This window comes from Dreissena polymorpha, chromosome 7 (genome assembly GCF_020536995.1).
Source record: "Dreissena polymorpha isolate Duluth1 chromosome 7, UMN_Dpol_1.0, whole genome shotgun sequence".
NCBI classification, from domain to species: domain Eukaryota; kingdom Metazoa; phylum Mollusca; class Bivalvia; order Myida; family Dreissenidae; genus Dreissena; species Dreissena polymorpha.
In genome coordinates this window covers 48,144,881-48,167,014 of record NC_068361.1, presented here as the reverse complement: position 1 = coordinate 48,167,014, position 22,134 = coordinate 48,144,881, and the positions used below count along the sequence as shown (strand labels likewise).

At 33.6% G+C, this 22,134-nt stretch overlaps 2 protein-coding genes across 5 annotated transcripts in view; one reads left to right on the top strand and one right to left on the bottom strand.

Annotated features, from left to right (window-relative positions):
* The window catches only part of LOC127838432 (uncharacterized), a 50,784-nt gene that overhangs the window by 9,488 nt on the left and 19,162 nt on the right, over positions 1-22,134 (bottom strand). For all 3 annotated transcript variants that reach the window (XM_052366210.1, XM_052366208.1, XM_052366211.1), the window contains one exon: positions 1,262-1,351. In XM_052366210.1, the coding sequence (XP_052222170.1) occupies positions 1,262-1,351 (90 nt within the window). The remainder of the gene's footprint in view (positions 1-1,261; positions 1,352-22,134) is intronic.
* On the top strand, positions 5,088-21,681 carry LOC127838427 (uncharacterized). Of its 2 annotated transcripts, none has more exons than XM_052366195.1 (3): positions 5,088-5,293; positions 14,288-15,639; positions 20,023-21,681. In XM_052366195.1, exons 2-3 carry the CDS (start codon positions 14,906-14,908, stop codon positions 20,597-20,599), a joined length of 1,311 nt encoding a protein of 436 aa, XP_052222155.1. In that variant the 5' UTR covers positions 5,088-5,293; positions 14,288-14,905; the 3' UTR covers positions 20,600-21,681. The 2 variants fall into 2 exon arrangements, with proteins under 2 accessions (XP_052222155.1, XP_052222153.1); XM_052366193.1 differs by lacking the exon at positions 5,088-5,293 and adding an exon at positions 13,940-13,983.

The window sequence follows — 22,134 nt, the reverse complement described above, 5'->3', positions numbered from 1 at the left end:
ACACACACCTGTTGGCCATGGTTTTAAACAGAACGGAACCATTTTTTAACTCGGCAAAGATATCATTTTAACAAATGTTCTAACCAAGTGTCATGAAGATTTGACCAAAATTGTGACTTCTAGAGTCTTAACAAGGTTTTACTTTAGCCATTTTAGGAAAACTGCCCCACCCTCAAGTAGCCATGTTTTCAAAAGGAACTGGAACCATGTTCGAACTCAGCAGAGATATTATTAGAACAAATGCTCTGACCAGGTTTCATGAAAATTGAACTATCAACAAGACATCAAGAGTGTTAACAAGGTTTTACTAAAGCCATTAAAGGAAAACTGCCCCTGCCCCTCATGGCCATGTTTTTCAACTGATCAAAACCATTTTCAAACTCAGCTGAGATATCAGTGGGACAAATGTTCTGAACATGTTTTATGAAGATAGGAAATAAATGTGACCTCTAGAGTGTTAACAATCTAATTGTTGACGACTCAAGACGCACTACAGAAGAAAGGTTATCACAAAAGATCGCCATGAGTATATTTTGCTCAGATGAGCTTAAAAAGTATAAATATATATAATGGTAAAACAATGGCCCATGGTCTTAATACATAAGGCAATAGTGACAACATTTATACTAATAGTTTAATCCTACAGATTCATACTCACATTGCTGCTTAAACCCCCTAATGGAAGTGCTTATCAATACATTTCAGTTTTAAAGTAATATCAAACTCCACCAGCAATGTAAATAAACTTATTATAACTAGAGCTTTAATAATGTCCAAAGTTGACTAATATCTTGGCATGACTTTGTTAGCAATGTTCAAAGGCAAATGACTATAAGGTATGTGCAGAACCATGAGAATTAAGTGCAGTGCACATTTACACTTCAGGGTATTGACATATTTCAAGTTTCAAATTAATCGCTTCAGAAAAGTTGAAGAGTTTTGCTGCATGATCTTATTATTAATATTAATATATTTCATTATTTACTTACTACAAGTTATGCAAGCAAACCAAACGAACAGATTGTCAGAAAAACTGACAGCGACTCAAATTATACCCCTCTTTCTGAAGAGGTACAAAAAACTATCTAATCAAATTTTTAATCAGTAACACTGTTATCATTACCAAAGAATTAAACAGTTAATGGTGTAACCGTTAATTGTGTTACTGTTAATAATGTAACCATCAATTGTGTTAATGTTAAATATGTAACCATAAATTGTGTAACTGTTAATAGTGTTACGGTAAATTGCGTTACTATACCTTGTTTGTATCAAATATGTTGAACACATAGGCCGCAAACTTTTTGGGACTTCCATGGGGGAAGAACTGCTGATAAATTGATTCAAACTCCTGAAAAATAACATACTTTCACAGTTACATAAAACATCGATATCCTTTGCACACCTGTAACGTATTAGAACGTACATGTTTTCTCTCCTCAAAACTGGGGCGATTTTTACAGTGAACGACTACAACGTTATAGAACGCATACAAATTTAGTTGTTTCAAAACTTGACCCTTATTAGGCGTAGGAACCCTGAAACTTTTTTTCTTAAAAAATACAATTATCAATGTTTGTAAATGAACTGAAACTTAATCAAAGACAAAAAATAAAATAAGACTGCGACGTTTGAATGTTCAATATATAGTCTGTTGCCTATAAACTTGTCAAATAAAGTTTTGACCATTTATGGTTAATAACTGAGAGTTAAAATCAATAAATATTTAAATGCTCAAAATTTATCTTAAACAAGAGCTGTCTCCAAAGGATGACATATGCCCCCGAAAAACACTTTTGATAGAAATTATGAAAATTGTTCGAAACCTAAACGCAGATTTCGAAACCTAAATGCTGACACTAAGTTCAAGGTCTATGTCAAAGGGGTCAAAATTTGTGTGCATATGGAAAGGCCTTGTCCATATACACATGCATACCAAATATGAAGGTTACATCTGAAGCAACATAGAAGTTATAATCATTTTCGAAACCTAAACACAGATTTCAAAACCTATACACGGACCCTTAGTTCAAAATCAAGGTCAAAGGGTTCAAAATGTGTGTGCGTATGGAAAGGCCTTGTCGTTATACACATAAATACCAAATATGAAGGCTCCATCTGAAGCGACATAGAAGTAATGAACATTTTTCGAAAACTAAACGCAAAGTGTCACGGGAGGCGAGACGGACAGATGGATGGTTCAATCACTATATGCCCTCCTTCGGGGGCATCAAAAGCAAATGAGTGGTATTTTGAAAACAATGATTTTCTGTCATGTTTGTGGTATAAACTTAAGAAAGTTCTGCATTTCGAATGTTAATATGACGATTTGGCAAAAAAGAACAATCATACAACGGATCATGTGTAATATTGTTTATTGATCTGTATTGATTTTTTCAAAAAAACGTTTTTATGCGTTACAGAGGTTTATTTGCTTTTGACAAAGTTCGTAAAAATACGTAACAATTCTTCTTTTGTCTACATCTACTATATACTAGTATTCTCATGCACTTCATTTTTCAGTTGTATAATAGCGTAAAAATATGGTAGAAACCGCTATGGGGCATCCCTTTCTAAAAAAAATTATAACGTATTAAAGCGGATAATTGTTTGACAATAAACAACTGTGACGGGTAAAAACATATTTTAGGCCCGATTTTCGTTGTGAACCGTAAAATGAATTTTGAAAAACACGAAAATCAGTTGCAGTATTGAAAAATATGAAAAACATGCATGTGTAACAACGTTGTAGCTGTTACCTTTAAAAAAAGCCCTGGTTATGAGAACAGAAAAATTGTAAACGTTTCAATATGCTTCAGCCTTTCGCTGCAAAGATCGACCAGGTGCCGAAAGGATATATCACTTCAAACTTCTGATAAATAACATAGAAGTTGAAATGCATGAAACGCCAATAAATTGATTTGAACTCCTGATTATAAATAGACATAGAAAGTACCTGCAAAATCGATAAATGCTTCAAACTTCTGACAAATAACACAATGGTTGAAATGCATACAATATCAATTATTGATTCACACTCCAATAAAAAACAATACAGTGGGTGAAGTGAATTGATATATAGATTGATTCACACTCATGATATACAACGCAACATATATGCAATAACTTTTCAGTTCCAAATCTTGATATTCAATAAAAATTGTCGCCACATTCGAACTTCCAAGAAGGGACCCCTTAAACAATCTTTCATATCACTTTTACTTTAGCCAGTTGTTAAAATAAAACTAACAAAACTTGTAGCAGCCAAAATTGCTTTCTAGACATAAAGGTCATTCAACAGCAAAAAGTCAACAGAGAAATGTTTCAGTGAGATCCACCAATTAGTTTACTCTTTCAGTGCTGGAACCGAATTTTGAAGGCCTTTGCAAACAGTTTTGATCCAGATGAGAAGCTACAGAATGTGGTGTCTTATCAGGATCCAAACTGTTTGCTATTTTGATAGTATTCTTTGAAAAAAAATCGAAGAAAATGCTAATTTTAGAAATTCAGCAGACGACATTTTTACAGACGACAAATTTCCCAGCATTGAAAGGGTTAAAGAGGAGTTAAAAACAAAAGCTTCAGGGGACTATATATTCTTTATTGGAAAATAGAATAAAAGGGCAATAATTCTGCCAAAAGCATTGAAAATACCTGTCTTTTTATCAAGAACACAATACGGTCATTGAACTGTGAAAGTTTGTGCGAGATCCATCTGGTAGCTAAAGAGGATTATATTATATATTACAGGCTTCTGGACCTACGTTGGTCCAGACAGACGGACGGACTGACTGACGGAGGGAAAGACGGACGGACAGAGTTTAATGAGGCCTCCCACTCTGAGGAGGCATAAATATGGAAAAATGGCCTCTTTTCATGACTATTTGTTTTTACAGTCACCATTGTCACACCTAATTAAACCTATTTATTTATCAACAATAAAACTTAAAGCAATTGTGGGGGTTTTACTAAAAATATGCTATCAGGTTCATGACTTTCATAATTGTTGCTCAACCTCACAGGTTCATATTTTTTTTATTTTTAACTCTCCAATATCTTAACGTAATAGCTTTTGCTGACAACAGAAAGCACAAAGTTGGTGTTGCTAGAGCAACCTATTATCTTGGGAAAAGCAGTGTCTTAAATTTCAACAAAGACAATATCAATACATGTATGGTGCATTTTAACAAGTTTTTACAACCATTACAAAATCCAAATGTTATAAAAATTAATGTTTGTTTTTTCTGACAAACAGGTTTTTAAAGTTACTAAATTTAGTTTAAATTGATAAATTCAAGGTTATGAATTTGAAATGTAAAAAGAGGCTCAAATTTACATTATCACACGTTTTGTTGTTTGTTTTTTTTAATGAGAAAACAACTTAAGAACAATTAATACACCAAATAACTGGTATGCATCTTTGTTAATATATTTAAGTATTAATTATTAAATTCTGTAGATAGGCCTTTACATGTATATGAACCGTGCATTTAAGTTTAATCCAAATATATACAAATAAACATATTTTTGTGTATTTCACATTTTATTTGTAAACAACTATATCAAAAGAAAAATATTTTTGTGTATTTCACATTTTATTTGCATTCAAATTTATACAAATGTTAATATTTTTGCGTATTTCACATTTTATTTGCATGCAAATATATCATATTATAAGAATATGTTTGTGTATTGTACATTTTATATGCATGCAAATATATGTTTAAGTAAATATTTGTGTATTTCACAATTTTTATTTGTATGCAAATGTATCCTCATTAAAATATGTTTGTGTATTTCACATTTTATTTGTATGCAAATGTATACAAATACAAATATGTGTGTGTATTTCCTAAGCAAACACTCATGTCAAAGTGGCCTGTCAGTTGGTTGTTCACAGCACTTGATTGCTGCCATTTGCTTGTAAATTTCACTGTAAAAGTATCCAACTGTCAAGTTATGTTTGCTGTAATAAGCCACTCAAAACTGTGATAAAACTATTTGGTAACTGCGGATGGGTGCATATCTGAAGACAAACTGAATTTCATAAGACCCTGTTGGTGTTTTTATTACTTCAAAACAATTCCATTTGCAGCCAGTTGGTGAAAATAATTTGGGTAAATATTAGGATTACTCCTGGTTCAGAAATTTGAGATTTATAATGGACTTCTTGTTGTTGAAATAATATTTGTGTGTTTATTCATTAAATCATATCAAATATTGTCACACGCAGGGTGGAAATTGCAATTTATAGGAGTGAACATACTTTTAATTTCACGATTCAAAATTGGAGGTAAGAAAAATGTTTGTGAAATTTGTTCTGTGAATACAAATATTAATACAATTGCAGGTGAATATTTGTATGTTATGCCTCGATAATATTTTAAGAAAATTAATACCGACGGTACCAACTGTACAGTATTACAAAAAAAACAATTAGGTTCTTTGTTTATATCTATTTTTTATTAATTTAAATATTTATTTATATAACTATTTAACACATATATTAAAATAGGTTTAATTTATTACTTGTATTTATTAATTCCATTCAATGTATTGTTAATATACTATTATGGGGGTTCTTTTTGTTCATCTTTTTGTTTTAATTTCATTATTTTTTTATTTATTTTTCATATTTTATGTTTTAACTTATACATTAATTTGTTAAATTTATTTATGTTATTTATTTATTTAATTTAGAAATATTGTTAATATATTCTTGACTTTCAAAAAGAGGAATGCCAAAGTAATGATTCAGATATTGAAAGTAAGAAAACTGAATAGGTAATTGGGGGCATAACACAACTCCCCCAGGCCCAGGTTCCTCTCATTACAATTAAATATCCCCTAAGTTCAGTTTGAAAAGGGGAAGTGACTCCGCAGAGTCTATGGTTGTCATCAGTGCAAAAAGAAGACGATTTACAAGTGCCAAAACTAACCACTGAAAAATGGCAGAAAGCAATGAAATCTGTGCGTTGATTATATAACCTTATTACTTCATCTTCATCACAAATGCATTATACAGAAAATTTACGTTTGCCAAGATTAACCTCTAAAAAGGCGACAGGAGGTATTGAAACATTCACTTTGATTAAATCAACTACGCTAAGCCTTTTTGACAGTTTAATGAAACAGATTAATCACAGTCTGTTCCTAATATAGACAAGAAATATCTTTTAAAAAGATATACGGCGTTGATATTTCAATGAATGAGATCAAGGATAGCGAATGTCTTTTTCTGTGCAGTTCTTAGCTGCATCACACGCAGTACGTATGTTACGCGGAGTTTTCGCGGCTTATTTTACATAATAACATATTGCTGGTCATAAACCCATAGATACAAAACAGAAAACCAAAAGAAGAATGGAAGAAAACCAAAAGAAGAATGGAAGTGAAATTAAAACATACGAGTCAACCGGCCACAAGTGTAGTATCCGTATTAATAGGCGCGTTCTTCGAACAAACCTGTTTTAATGGTTTGTCGGGCATTGCTATTTGATTCGATTATTAACAGTATCTAGAATCATCGCGCTAATGCTGAATACATTAGTCAATATGGTGGAATAATTATTGTTAAATTAATAAAAAAAAATATTTATCATTGTATTGTATTGTTGAAAACACATTAAGAATCTATTATTGACATACCATAAGTATATTGCTGAATATCTATATTTAACATATTTCTGGTCTAAAGAAAATTCCAGGTCACCTAGTTCATGGATAGCGTCTTTATTATATAACTATTATTTTACTGGCCGCGAACTCTGGTGATGAACTGTATATAAACTCTGACATTCACACACTGGCCGCGAATTGACCCGATACCTCGCGGGTTGAAATGCAATGCATTAAAGTGAGGCCTTGCTTCCACTGCTTTTTATACTTTTACTGACAGGAATATGGAAGTAAGTACTAAATATGAGAACATAGCCTTTAAGTATAAACGCTTTTGTGCTGGTAATTCTCTGAAAATAAAAGGTGCACGCACAAACTGTATTGATGTCAAGAATTGAGTGTAAAACTGTTCTATCTATTGAGCCTTTTCATTAGAGATAAAATTGTTTCATGCAGTAAAACAGTGTTACAAAGACGCGGATATGTTTCCAATGTTCTGGTGATATACTCAAATCAGCCAATGGAATAAATGAAGTGTATTCATTCGTACCTAGCCGCGGGAAATTTTATTTGAATTTTATTGGACACTTACAAAGGTCAGGTAAGGTGAAAAGCTGGCTTAATACAGCTACGCCGAAAAAGGCAGGCACTTTATTGTGCAAGCATTTTAGAGGCTCATTCTCCAACCTCAAAAGCAAGACTGTCATGAGCTTAGGGCCTAAACGCCAATGTGACCATGGTCAAAATTTTGTCTGGGGCTGATTGAGTTCAAATTTCTGGCAGATAGAAATAAAACAACTTTGGCATGACAGGCATGTATTTCAAACATAATAACATGGGATCAGTATATATCTGCAACAATTTCAAATGATTGTAATAAGTCTCCTGCATCACAATTTTGAAATAACATAATTAATAATAAAGTGGTGTTTTGAAATAAGACAACTATTTGCATATACAACTAATATAATTGAGCCTTGCTTTGGAAAAAACAGGGCTGAAGGTGCTTGAGGTGCAGTCTGCACTGAGGCTTATCTGGAACAACACCTCCCATTTCTTTGCAAGTTTTCGTTTAACCCTTTACCACTTAGAAATGTATTTTTATGCATAATGTTGTCTCTTAGAAAGTTAAACTTAATTTAAGACCTTTCTTACTAAATTCAAGTTTTAGAGGCTTCATTTCCAACCCTAAAATACTGATGAGCAGCCAACAGCATAAAACCTGAATAGACTGCGAGTTACTCGCAGGCTGTTCTGGTTTTATACTGTTTGCACATAGCCATTTTCACTTTGCTTCTGAGTTGCAAAGGGTTAAGGAAGTCTTTTCTAAACAGATATCCAGTATAGGGGGAAAGTGTTGACCCTATATAAGCTAATCACAGGCTATCCAGTATAGGGGGAAAGTGTTGTCCCTATATAAGCTAATCACAGGCTATCCAGTATAGGCAGAAAGTGTTGACCCTATATAAGCTAATCACAGGCTATCCAGTATAGGGGGAAAGTGTTGTCCCTATATAAGCTAATCACAGGCTATCCAGTATAGGGGGAAAGTGTTGTCCCTATATAAGCTAATCACAGGCTATCCAGTATAGGGGGAAAGTGTTGTCCCTATATAAGCTAATCACGGGCTATCCAGTATAGGCGGAAAGTGTTGTCCCTATATAAGCTAATCACAGGCTATCCAGTATAGGGGGAAAGTTTTGTCCCTATATAAGCTAATCACAGGCTATCCAGTATAGGGGGAAAGTGTTGTCCCTATATAAGCTAATCACAGGCTATCCAGTATAGGGGGAAAGTGTTGTCCCTATATAAGCTAATCACAGGCTATCCAGTATAGGGGGAAAGTGTTGTCCCTATATAAGCTAATCACAGGCTATCCAGTATAGGCGGAAAGTGTTGTCCCTATATAAGCTAATCACAGGCTATCCAGTATAGGCAGAAAGTGTTGTCCCTATATAAGCTAATCACAGGCTATCCAGTATAGGCGGAAAGTGTTGTCCCTATATAAGCTAATCACAGGCTATCCAGTATAGGCGGAAAGTGTTGTCCCTATATAAGCTAATCACAGGCTATCCAGTATAGGCGGAAAGTGTTGTCCCTATATAAGCTAATCACAGGCTATCCAGTATAGGCGGAAAGTGTTGTCCCTATATAAGCTAATCACAGGCTATCCAGTATAGGCGGAAAGTGTTGACCCTATATAAGCTAATCACAGGCTATCCAGTATAGGGGGAAAGTGTTGTCCCTATATAAGCTAATCACAGGCTATCCAGTATAGGCGGAAAGTGTTGACCCTATATAAGCTAATCACAGGCTATCCAGTATAGGCGGAAAGTGTTGTCCCTATATAAGCTAATCACAGGCTATCCAGTATAGGGGGAAAGTGTTGTCCCTATATAAGCTAATCACAGGCTATCCAGTATAGGCGGAAAGTGTTGTCCCTATATAAGCTAATCACAGGCTATCCAGTATAGGGGGAAAGTGTTGTCCCTATATAAGCTAATCACAGGCTATCCAGTATAGGCGGAAAGTGTTGTCCCTATATAAGCTAATCACAGGCTATCCAGTATAGGCGGAAAGTGTTGACCCTATATAAGCTAATCACAGGCTATCCAGTATAGGCGGAAAGTGTTGTCCCTATATAAGCTAATCACAGGCTATCCAGTATAGGGGGAAAGTGTTGTCCCTATATAAGCTAATCACAGGCTATCCAGTATAGGCGGAAAGTGTTGTCCCTATATAAGCTAATCACAGGCTATCCAGTATAGGCGGAAAGTGTTGTCCCTATATAAGCTAATCACAGGCTATCCAGTATAGGGGGAAAGTGTTGTCCCTATATAAGCTAATCACAGGCTCTAGGACGACTCTTAACCCTTTCAGTGCGGGAACCGAATTTTGAAGGCCTTTGCAAACAGTTTGGATCCTGATGAGACGCCACAGAACGTGGCGTCTCATCAGGATCCAAACTGTTTGCTATTCTGATAGTATTCTTTGAAAAAAATCAAAGAAAATGCTAATTTTAGAAATTCAGCAGACGACATTTTAGCAGAAGACAAATTACCCAGCATGCAAAGGGTTAAAGCACATGCATTAAGCTCCATTTTCACAGAGTGCGGCTCAAATGTTTTTCCAAATGCTATTAAAATCATAACATGAAATAAATCTAGATCTAGACTACTATTTAATGTGCCACAATTTAATCAACCTGAAATATAAATCCTATAATTTACAGAGGTAAAACAGGACATACTCATTTGTTATTGAGAGACATTTAAATATCCTTTTATCTAATTAACTCATCTTAAAAGATATGACTACCCTGCTTTTGTCTTTTCCTGACTGTCTGTCACTCCACCCATAGACTCCATCAGATATTGAATACCACTTGGAATGTAGCCAAAATAGGTTACACACCACCCGCAAGATATTACAATCAGATAGTGTTACAACTAAACGCTTTTTGACCTGTTTTACATTTGACACAATGAGCAAACAGATAGCAATTAAACGTGTCATTCATGACCAAAAATATGCTGTAAAATCAATTTCACAAACTGTTACATCTGATTCTGGTGTTTAAATGCCTGGGTGTAAATGCTGCCAAAATACTGAAACTTAACAGGTTGTACATTTTAATTAAGATAATACAGTAAAATTTTACTTTGAAGTATACCTGCAAAGACAGATTGATACCGGTATTTAACATTAGATACTATATGGCTCCTGATAATTCCTTTTTTTATTTTGACATATGACGCTTTATAATTGTCACGCTAGTAAAAAAATTGAGCCAATGGCATCAAACTGTTTTTTCATATTTGTCATTATCTTAAGTGTGGGCATACAGTTGTTATTATTTTTTTAGCCAGCGCTATAAAGTTTAATTTAGATATGAATTGACCACACATCCTCCCAATAGGAAAAGAAATCATACCAAATTCTCTATTGTCATGTCATAAATACCATTCCAATTATATAACATCTATTAACACGTTTCTGACAAATACAACTATTGTCATTATAGTCATTTGGTAAATTCTATTATTTTATCTAATGGCAGTTTTGTCATTTAGTCATATTTTCTGTCAGAGAGGAAGTCTGTCGTTTATTTGGTTCTATCATCTGAGCAATTTCTTCTCTAATCTCAAAACAAATATAGTGATTGCAATCCTACATAGATAATCTATACTTAATCCTTGATCTTTCTTCTATCTTTTTTTGCCATTTTTTCTACGATAGATCTTTTTATGTTAAAATTCTGTACATTTTTTCAATGAATCATTAAATCAATTAATTAAATAACCTTCTCAAAATAACATACCAAAAAGACTGGTATATACAGTAACAAAGATAAATTACCAAAAAACAACGGATATACAATAAACCAAGAACAATGGCATATCTTGCTTAATTTGACAGATACAATCAATAAGATGTCCTAATCAAACAAACTCTTGCAATAGGAATAATCAAATTCCATTCCTGATCAGAGGGCGATGAAGCATGGCAATTTTGTTTCCAGTGAGTATTTTGTATTATTTGGAGATCATGCATTCGCCCAAACATTTCTATAAAATATTAAATAACTCGGTAAAATCTGGTAAAACTTAAACAGCTAAATTACTCGCAGGCTGTTCTGGTTTTATGCCGGTTACAAAAAAAAATTCACTTTGCTTCTTATTATGGGGGAAAAGGGTTAATAAGGCAATGTTCTGAATAAATTCCAAAGTTTAAAAACTTTGACAAGACTTAACATGCGAGTGTCAACTGTGACGAGATCCTTCTATTACAGTCACTTAAAGTACAGGCCCAGTAAAAAAATAGTCATGACAAAAACATTCTGCATGCAGTAAATATGGTAGATTATAACAATAACCTGAATTACTTTGAAATATTTTGTAAATTATATATAATTTCGAAATACAGCCAGTTTCTTAATTGAAAAATAAGCAATTTTTTTTAGCAAATATGTTTTTAGCAAAAGATTCATAACAACATTATTACCAATACTGCATATGTGTGAAAAGTTAACAGTAAGAAAGTGAAAAGTAAAAAATCACCTTTTTTTATAGCTTGAGTTTTTAAAGTACAAGCAAGCTTTATTATGTGCCGGATCGAGTATTCTACTCATTGTTTGAATTATTTATCTCAACATTGGCTAAACATTTCATTCAAACTTCACATGTTACTATAAGTTAATAAAGAAAAAATGTTTTCCACTCAATCAAGGTTTCGTTTCTCATTAAACATTAAAAAAAATTACAAAAATACTAAATTACTTGATAGCTAAAATAACTTACCTACTCATTTACAAACAGTTTGGTTTAGAAAAAAAGTACCAGAAACTCTGAAAAGAACAAGAAAAGTCAAGCACACTGTCTCCGACATCTCTTGCTATTATGCATATCTGGCCAACAGTACTTTTTGCGTTGGAATTAACTATAAATATATCTATTTCTAATTTGTATTTTTGAATTATGTATTATTTTATATTAATAATGATGACAAAACATGAGATGAGCTAGTGATAACATGTTATATAGGCAGATGATTTAATTTCATTTACCGCAAGACCGAATGTCTGACACATTTCTGGAGTTTAAAGGAAGTCTGGCTAATCAAGGAAGACACTTTCTGCCTTTATGGTACTTCTCGTTTTAAATAAGTCTCTTCTTAGTGCAAACCCAGTTTAGGGGGAAAGAGTCATCCCTGATAAGCCTTTGCAGTAAGCACAGGCTTACGAGCCTGCACAGTTAGTGCAGACTCATCTGGGACGACATTTCAGGCTCCTGCATTAAGCACCATTTTCCCAAGGCCAGGTTCATATTTCAACTTCCATCCAATTGTGGATTGTTTGATCCCTGAGTTCTGCTCCAATTTAAAACCACCCTGCTGCCAAATTAAGATAATGAGAATGCTTTATCTACCGACCCGAGTTTGATTTGTAAATTATTAATTTTATACAAACACATTAGCCCATTAGCAAGTTGGGCTAAAGTCAAATAGTCAAATAGTATGCGGTGGTTCTTTCATGTTTACATGGAAAACATGTTTGATAGTGACGGTCAACACAGGGCCTTAAGTACCTGAAAGGAGTAGCAGTGGATGTAATGGTAGAGATATTATAAGGGAATAGAAATGTACCATAATATGTTACTTTTTTCAGTGCATAAATGAAATTTTGTTTGTGTGGTTGGAATAATACTGGAATTTAAATCAATTAATAAATAATTTTATTACAAATAGGGGGAAAAACTTTTTGCACTAGAAAATTGTTGTGATAATTTAAAATTAATTGTATTGTTGTTTACATGAAAGATTGCCTTGCAATATATTTTATTCCTGGTTGTAATTTAAGGGCTACTGAATCAGAGTTTCTTAAGTAGGATTGTTTATTTTCAGACAGGCAAACATTTAGTGGCAAAATAAAGTATCTACATGCATCACTTTTTATAACAATTTGTATGATAAAATCATGTATGCAAGTGTCTATTTCACATATAATTTGTCAACTTTAATGATAACAACTTATACATCTGTTTGTAATGCAATGTTGAAAAAGTATACTTTTGATTGCAAAGATTGCTGTCTTATTTTAAATTCATTATAATATACATTCCATAAATTTATATTTTTAATTTTTTTTGCCTCTAACCACTTACTTTTGATAATATATAGTTTAAATACTCGATTCATTGTGTATATAAACACAACAACACTCTCACGTATCATTCATTATTATCTTTATAACTATTTTTGTTCATGCAATTGTATGAATTTTTTACAATATTGATCATGATGCACTGTAAAATGCTTAAGTGAATATTTTAAGAGTTCTGTTCTGTATATAAACAGTATATCAACCTGTAAGAGCTAAAATTGCATAAATTATAATAATCTGCAGCTGTTGTTTTGCGCCATAGTTTCCTTGCCCGTATTTTAAACCAGACTTTTAATTTTTATAATTACGGATTTCAAATATTTGAATCTCTTGCAACTAAAAATCATTTTACAGCAGGGTTAAAAGATAACGTTCTTCTGACAAACAAAGCATGACGGAATTTGTCACGGAGGAGAAAACATTGAATAGGTTGCAAATAAAAGGACATAAAAGTCTATTTTTGATTAATTGATACAATACAATGCCTGTCTCTCTGGCAATTGTGCAGCGGTGATTAATTGATGCTTATTTCTTAAATAAAGTTCACAATAAGATAGTAAATTGAAAGATTGAAAGGGCTACATGATAATATTGTGATGGTGCAGAAACACTAATAACATTGTGTCACTTTGGAAATCCATCTTTGATAGTTTTACTTCAAGAAGACTAGAAGGATCTATTGTGTGCTTTGGTGATTATCGTTGGTCTGTTTTTAGTTTTAAATTGTTATTCATTCCAAATATTGTGAATTTTTCTCCAAAAGTTCTCAATCGCAAACAGCTATTACTAATATTATTTTCACTGTTATGGCACAATTGTAATATAACAAGGACACTAATCAAGAAATATTGTTTAGGTTACCAAGTCAAAACTATTTCTTAAGTTAAATACAATGAAGGATTGCTGACAAATTTTGATAAAGTACAAATGCTAATTTGATAAACCCTATGTTCTTATTAAATTAAAAATCAAAACAACTAATTCATAATATTTTTTTCTTTATTTCAGCCAACTGCAAAAATTAGAGGTCAACTTTGGAACAGTGTGGAACTTTTTGGATTATCTTTGAAGATTTAATTATTAACTATGCTCAAATATCAAATGGAGTAGTTGAACTAATTTGACATAAGGTGATTGCGATAAGAATATTTAGATGAAAAACTGAAAATGGATAAAGACACAGTGAGGCTCAAGTGAGACGATTAATTGCAAATTTGGTCCGATAAATTGCAAATTATGTCGGATTAATTGCAAATTTGGTCCATAGAACTTGTGATGTGCCCTGTAAAGTGAAGCAAAACTCCTTGTACCTTTCAAATCACATCAGGCTGGCGTAAGTGACATAACGGGAGGATAAATTGAGAAGAACAATAATTTACCTCGGACCCCTATGTAATGAACATTAAGGCGGTTAAACCGATTAAGAATTAGTTAGTATACATATCACTTGATTTTTGGTTATCAAGGATTACAAGAAAAGCTCTTTGTTAACTGTTTAATCTTCTTTAGTGATCACCTTGAAAGACTAAGATTGCAGAGTGTTTCACTGTCCTTTCAATTATAATCAATAGCATTGAGGCATGCAAAGAGAATTTTTAATCGCATAACCCCTCTCAAGTAGTGAGAATGAATTCACCCATAAAATTAAACAGTAACGATTTTGAGTATTTAACCCTGAGCGACCAGGAGTACCTATTCACTATTGAACGTCTCTACCTATTAAACAGTGGTAAACTTAAGCACTTCCACACACTAGGGCCTTGGCACCAAGTGAAGTCAAGAACACTGAATGAAATCATAGAGCGCGTTGCGACTCCTAATCCACGCCCATGCTCCAGGGGTCACAAGAAAGGACTCTGGTGCGTACAGGATCCAGATTATATCACCGGACCAAAGATCTTGAAATATCAAAGGACAACTGATGAAAGCTTGGACGACAGTGCAGCATCGACATCTGCGCAAGCTCTTGACACAAGTACCGATAGCGACAGATCCAGGACACCCAAACCGCCCAAAGTACCGAAAAACAAGTACTCCATCCCGCGGAAATACCAGGTAATTCCGAAACCTTCGCCGTGGATAGTTATGGAGCCCTCTAAAAAGAAGAACTTCATTTGCGATGACCCGCCCGATCCCTCATATGTCAGGGAAAAATCTATGAGCCTGCCAAGGTCAGCGCCAGTTCGAAGGTCGACTGCTCGGTCTCGAGTCTCGTGGCCGGGTACGGGAGCAAGCGAGAGGTACACTATGAGCCCGTTCTCAACCTCAGTCAGCCACAACGAGCTTGAACAGATAGTGGAGCGGGTCACCAGACCTACTCATGCCAGCAAGGGCGGGGTAGACCTGCAGGAAAAGTTCAGGTAACTTTTTTTCTCATTAGTTTTAACTTTTATCCAAAACATTGTATTTTATTTTTTTACCTTTATTTTATATTAAATTATTTTTAAGAGCTGAATCTGTTAAGGCTTGTGATTTTACTAATTCATTATTAAAATTATTATTAAAAATAAGAGTTTGAAAACCCATTTTGCAATGAAATATTAGTTATTATTTTTTAAACTTTTATTCCTTACATAGATAGTCGAACAATTTTAGCTGTGAAGTGTATTTTTTCTAAAACCTATCATGTAAAATATACAAATCAATTTTGACAGGTATTTTTTTTCAAAATAAATGTGCTTCCTTGGATAGATTATACACAATGTACCCTTGGAAGTTTTTACACAAAAGTCAAAATAAAATAATGATATAATTCAAACAAAAACAGAATTACAGACAAATGGTTATAATAGAATCTACACATTCCTTTTTTAAAGTTCAATTTTTTAATAAGTTAATTGCTGTTTTTGTTGTTGTTTTTTCTATGGCACAAACAGTAAAACTCCCAAAAATATAATAATTAATATAATGATATAAAATAATGATATAAAATATTGTTTTTGTTTTATTCAAGTTGTTTAGCTGTATCCTAAAGGTTTGATATTTAACAAATTCATACATTAAATGTGGGGACAGTGGTCTAGTGGTAGGATACTGGTCTAGGGATTGGAAGGTCCCTGGTTCGAATCCCGCTCGGGGCACTGGACTTTTCTGAGCAAAAAATTAATCCCATGCTTGCTCCTCTCCACCAAGATGTATAAATGGGTACCTGCGAGGGAAATAAGTCAATGTGCTGTGGCTGCCTTCGGCGCCATATGTAAACGGACGACTTAAATCCCAGTGGGGGGGGGGTTAATGTCCAAGTCGGCTGATGATGCATACGTTATCGAAGCAGACTATAAACCGCACCTTTAACCTTTAAAGTATTATTAATAATTTGAGTTTGAAAACCCCTTTTTAAACTGATATTATTTTTGAATTTAATTGTCACATTTGTGGCTATCAATTCTTCAACACATTCACGGTGAGCCTGTTCTGAATTTATTTTGCTGTTAAATGATGTTAACATAAGCAGTTATTTTGAATGTGTTTTATCAACCTTTTATTTAAGGGATCACAGTAGCACAATATTCATACATGTGTATGTATCCTCTAAACTGTAGTAAAGTGTGTCATATTGTCAATTAATCAAGAATATTAACAGCATTAAGACTACCTTGTTATTCATTTGGTCAAATTATATTCAATTACAAGGAAGCATGTTTCGGTAAGTATATCCACTAAATAATCCAAACAAAAATCATAACTAAGTTTGAAAGATTGAGTGTCCTAATTTAGATACGTTTCTCTATATAAAAATGGCAGGTAATAAATAAAGATTCAATTCAATTAATTAATGATTTAAATGGACTTTTTTTTAAATCACTAATGTCTTGAATGCTAAAACAAAAATAGCATAAAAATGTGGGAATCAAATTTTTAACATTGATGATTTCTTGAATTAATTGCACTTTTACTTTCAATATATACAATAGGTGTAACAATTTGCATTCTAATAACAATTACTTTTGCTATATTGAGCCTTGCTCTTGAAAAGGGGGCTTAATGCATGTGCGTAAAATGATTTGCCTATGCAGTCATCACAGGCTAACATAGGACAACATTTTTACCGCTTTCAAGGAATTTTTCATGTAAAGGAATTGTCTTCTAAACAAAAATCCAGTGTAGATGGTCGTCCCAGATTGGACTACACAGGCTTATTGGGGACAACACTGTACACTCATGCATTAACCCATCAGTGCGGGAACTGAATTTTGAAGGCCTGTGCAAACAGTTTGGATCCATATGAGACGCCACAGAACATGGTGTCTCATCAGGATCCAAACTGTTTGCTATTCTGACAGTATTCTTTGAACAAAATCGAAGAAATGCTAATTTTAAAAATTTAGCAGACAACATTTTAGCAGACGACAAATTTCCCAGCATGCAAAGGGTTGAGCCTTCTTTTCCCAGAGCATGGCTGGATTGAAAATTATCATATTTAAAGTGTATGTCACGTTTTTCAGAAAGAGAAACAAGAGCTGTCACCATAGGATGACATATGCCCCCTATAAATGCTTTGATAGAAGTTATGAGCATTTTTCGAAACCTAAACTCAGATTTCGAAACCTAAACGCCAACCATAAGTTCAAGGTCAAGGTCACAGGGGTCAACATTTTAGTTTGAGTGGAAAAGCCTTGTCCATATACACATGCATACCAAATATGAAGGTTATATCTCAAGGGACATAGAAGTTATGCGCATTTTTCGAAACCTAAACGCGAAGTGTGACGGACAGACAGACGGACGGACGGACAGACAGATGAACGGACAGTGTGATCACTATATGCCCTATTTCTGGGGCATAAAAACAACACACAAATTAAGGACCCTTTCATAAAATTGATGTTACCTTGTAACCTGAACATAGCTGTTTACATAGTTATCTAACTAGCTTTATACAACCCTTTTCATATCCTGACTTGTTATCATTTAATACATACACACACACAGAAGGCCAAAGGTATCAAAGACATTCGACATTGAAAAGGATTTAATAGTTCAATATAACTTTCACATGTAACTGTGTAACCTTTGTTTACATTGTATCATAGAAGTTAAATTATTAAACCATTCAAATTAAAGGGGCCTAAATTTCATGTTTTGGCAAATTGACAAAATTTAAAAAAAATTGTTTCAGATTCGCAATTTTTTTTCTAGTTATGATATTTGTGAGTAAACAGTAACACTGAACATTAACCATACTTTAAAATATCAATTATATGCATCTGTTGACGATTTAAAAACCTCAAAATTATAAAGCATTGCAAAGCAAATTGATTGAATAATTTGGATAGTTCTGTTGTTGTTGTTATATTTTGGGATACTACGACGATTGCTTATATAAAGTATGAAATACTTCACTCATTGTATCATAGCACGGTTGGCCAAGTGTTCAAAGTGATAGGCTTTTATTCCCGGGGTCAGTGCTTCGAGTCCAGTTCAGGTTCATTTTTTTCTTTCTTTAATTTTAATCTTGATTTTTACTGGAGCTTTTGAGATTCAATGTTTACATTTATCAATATAAAGCATTTAATGACAAACTTCAACACATGCCAAAATCTGTGAGGAGGCCCCTTTAAAATATCCTGTTCACAGTTTGACAAATTATTTTCAATTTCAATGTTGTGCCCTTGTTCTTAAAAAGGATCATTGTGTTTTGAGTCTTTGCAAAATAAAATTTTCAGCTCGCAATTTCCATTGTTTAAATGTTTAATGACATTCAATACGTTTTGTCAAAAATATGTGTGAACAAGTCCCTTTAACAAACACGTACAAATGAAATGTGACTTGTTCAAACACATCTATTAACAGGAGTGTCATTGTCACAAAAAATCTTTTTAGCAGTGAAGATTAACAAGTTCAAAAGAATTATAATATAATATTTGACCCTAAAGGGTACATTGACCTTGGGTGCAGACCTCAACATTATGAATAACACTTAATATCACAAAGGTCATCACTTCTGCCTGGTTACCTCACAATCCATTTATGGTCAACACACAAATTTGACAGCCTATTTTTTTTATGAATTATTGTCTATATGTTCCATATTTTCTATTCAGTTGTGACCTTAAAGGGACTGTCCAACAGAATTGGCATGTATTAAAGCTTGTCATTAACTGCTTTAAATGCTTTATATTGATAAATTTAAACATTTGAACTAAAAATCTCCAGTAAAAAATAAGAATACAATTTTTAAAAAGAAGAAAAAACGTAAACCTCCACAGGACTCGAACCACTGACCCCTAGAGTCATGGAGTTTTGGAGTAAAATGTCTCCCGACTTAAGCACTCGACCATTCACGCTCATGTCAAATGCCGAGGTATTTTTTAGCTTTATAAGCAATCCTCGTAGTTCGCACGACGCTTTTGATTGTTGGACAGTCCCTTTAACTTTAGACCTAAAGACATGATTTATGCTTTCAACATTCTGTCTAAAAATTCTCATTTCTTCTGATTATATGAAAATCCACTTTTTAAAACAAAGTTATACAAGTAACAAAGTGCTCAGGATCGATTTCTGATAATTGACCTTTTGATCTTAAGCTCCAACCGCGTTCTTTATATTTCCCACTTAGACACCAAGTACTGGTTCTAATCCCAGAAAACGGACTCAAGAGCGTTCTAATTAAGCCTGAGGCTTTCTATGCAATAGAGCTCAAATAAATGTGTTAAAACTAAGTAAATAGTTGTGTTTGAGAAAATCACCAAAATGATGTCTTATTCCAAGTACACATAAACATGTGTGTTTATGTATTTCAGGAACAAAGACTATGTGTATGGATCGAGAGCATGCACCCCAAACATCGACCACATTGCGAAGCCAACCATATCCAGTCGCGGCGGAAAAGACATCGCGGAAAAATTTGAAAATAAGGATTACGTGTACGGCTCCAAAACTGTCGATCCAGATTCACTGAATACCATTGTTGACAGAATAACTCGACCAACGGTGGCAAGTACAGGTGGAGCCGGGCAGGAGAGAAAGTACACAGATTTTGTCTACGGGGAGCAGAAGGTATCGAAAGATGAGATGGAAACGATCGTCGACAGAATTACTAAACCGACAATCTCGAGCCGAGGCGGCGTAGATCTGGCGGACAAGGAATTCATTTACATTCAACAGCCGAAGGTGAAAACTAACATCATAATTCCTGGACTTGAAAAAAAGTTCATTGGCCGAAAGAAGCTGTCTGCGGATGAAATGAACGAAGTTATCGAAAGGCTCACCAAACTCACACCCGCGTACAAGGCAAAGTTTGCAATAAACCCGAATGTATGGAAGGATGAGTCCGCTAGGACGGGGCCCGCACATCAAAGAGAGGCAATTGCTGTGTGAAAAGTAATAAAGGGAGGTAATTGCTGAGTGGAAAGTTATCCCTTAATGTTTGCAGAAGAACACTGTAATAAGATGAGGAAAGCAAAAACTAATTGCTTGTTTCCACTCAAAGTCTCTTAAAGAATACAGCACTGGTAGAAAGGTTGTTTAAAAACTTTTAGATTGTGTTTTTTTTTTACCATACTTGAGTTGTTTCCCATGTAAATAAGAATATTCAATGACAGAAATCTTAAAAAATCTCTTATAAATCTTCTTCTGTATATGTTAAAGTTAATTTAGCCATTATGATCAAATCTAGCGAAAATCATCAAAAACTAAACCTTTTATGCCAAAAAATTGTTTAGCGTCTGCATAAATAATGGTCAGACTGGTGTAGAAAACCTACTTTTTTAACCCCAAGGGAGGATATTGCTTTATGATAGAGGAGATTGCTATACACTTATGGAAGACAATATATATGATTTTTAATATGTTATAGATCTTCAATGGTTGTGTATCCATGGATAATTGTGAAATTCAATAGTTTATATCTCCTTGAGGATTGAATTAAGTCATGACATTAAATGCTTTTCATGGATTGTGGAATTTAAATGCAATAAAATCCTTGGTTATAAAATATGAAAATCAAATAACATATCAGTTATTAAGAAACTGAAATGTTATTAAAATATTCACAAATATCTGTTGAAACTGACTATTGTATTCACTAGACTTGCTATGATATGTTATTTATATATTATGTTAAAAATGTTCTTTTGCATGTGGTAGTGTTAATAATATTTCATACAATCATGTTGTTTTTGTAACTTATTTATTGTATATCTGATTAGCAGGACTTGAATTTAACTGGATGTCTTTGCCCTTCTTAACTGGTATTTTGAATGTGAACATTCATACGTGTTTATTTTCTCAAAGCACTTAACAGTTCATTCTGATGCTTTGCATTTTGTTGTGCATTTACTATATATACAGTAATATAAATAATAGTGAATGTTAATACAATATTACACTATTCAGATGTGTGTGCATTTAGAATTTATCAATAATATGTAAATAATATAAATTTGCAATAAAAACTGACAATTATTCATGATCCATTGTTGTTTTACTTTAAACAATTAACGTGAGATGAACATGTTTACTTGAATTTTTAATAAAAAGCAACGACTTTAAAAGGGCACCGTAAGCTCAAAAATCCAAGCTCCTCGCTCATCAGATGATACTTTTCTATACAAAAGGATACAAGATGCAGCAACACTTCGGCTTGATCTGGATTCACTACAGAAATTGGGTAAAGACTGGCAGATGTCATTCAATTCTTAAAAGTGTCTTACACATCTCAAAATCAAGTTAGATTAAGTCAGAGTACGTAATTCATTGGCAGAGGCTTATACCTGTAAAGGAAGACAAATACCTTAACGTGACAATCTCAGATCTGACTACATGTCCTGGAAACTGCATGAAGCAGCAGTAATACGGAAGGCAGGCAACAGCCTAGGGTTCTTGAGGCACAACCAAGCCAGCTGTTGACCTAG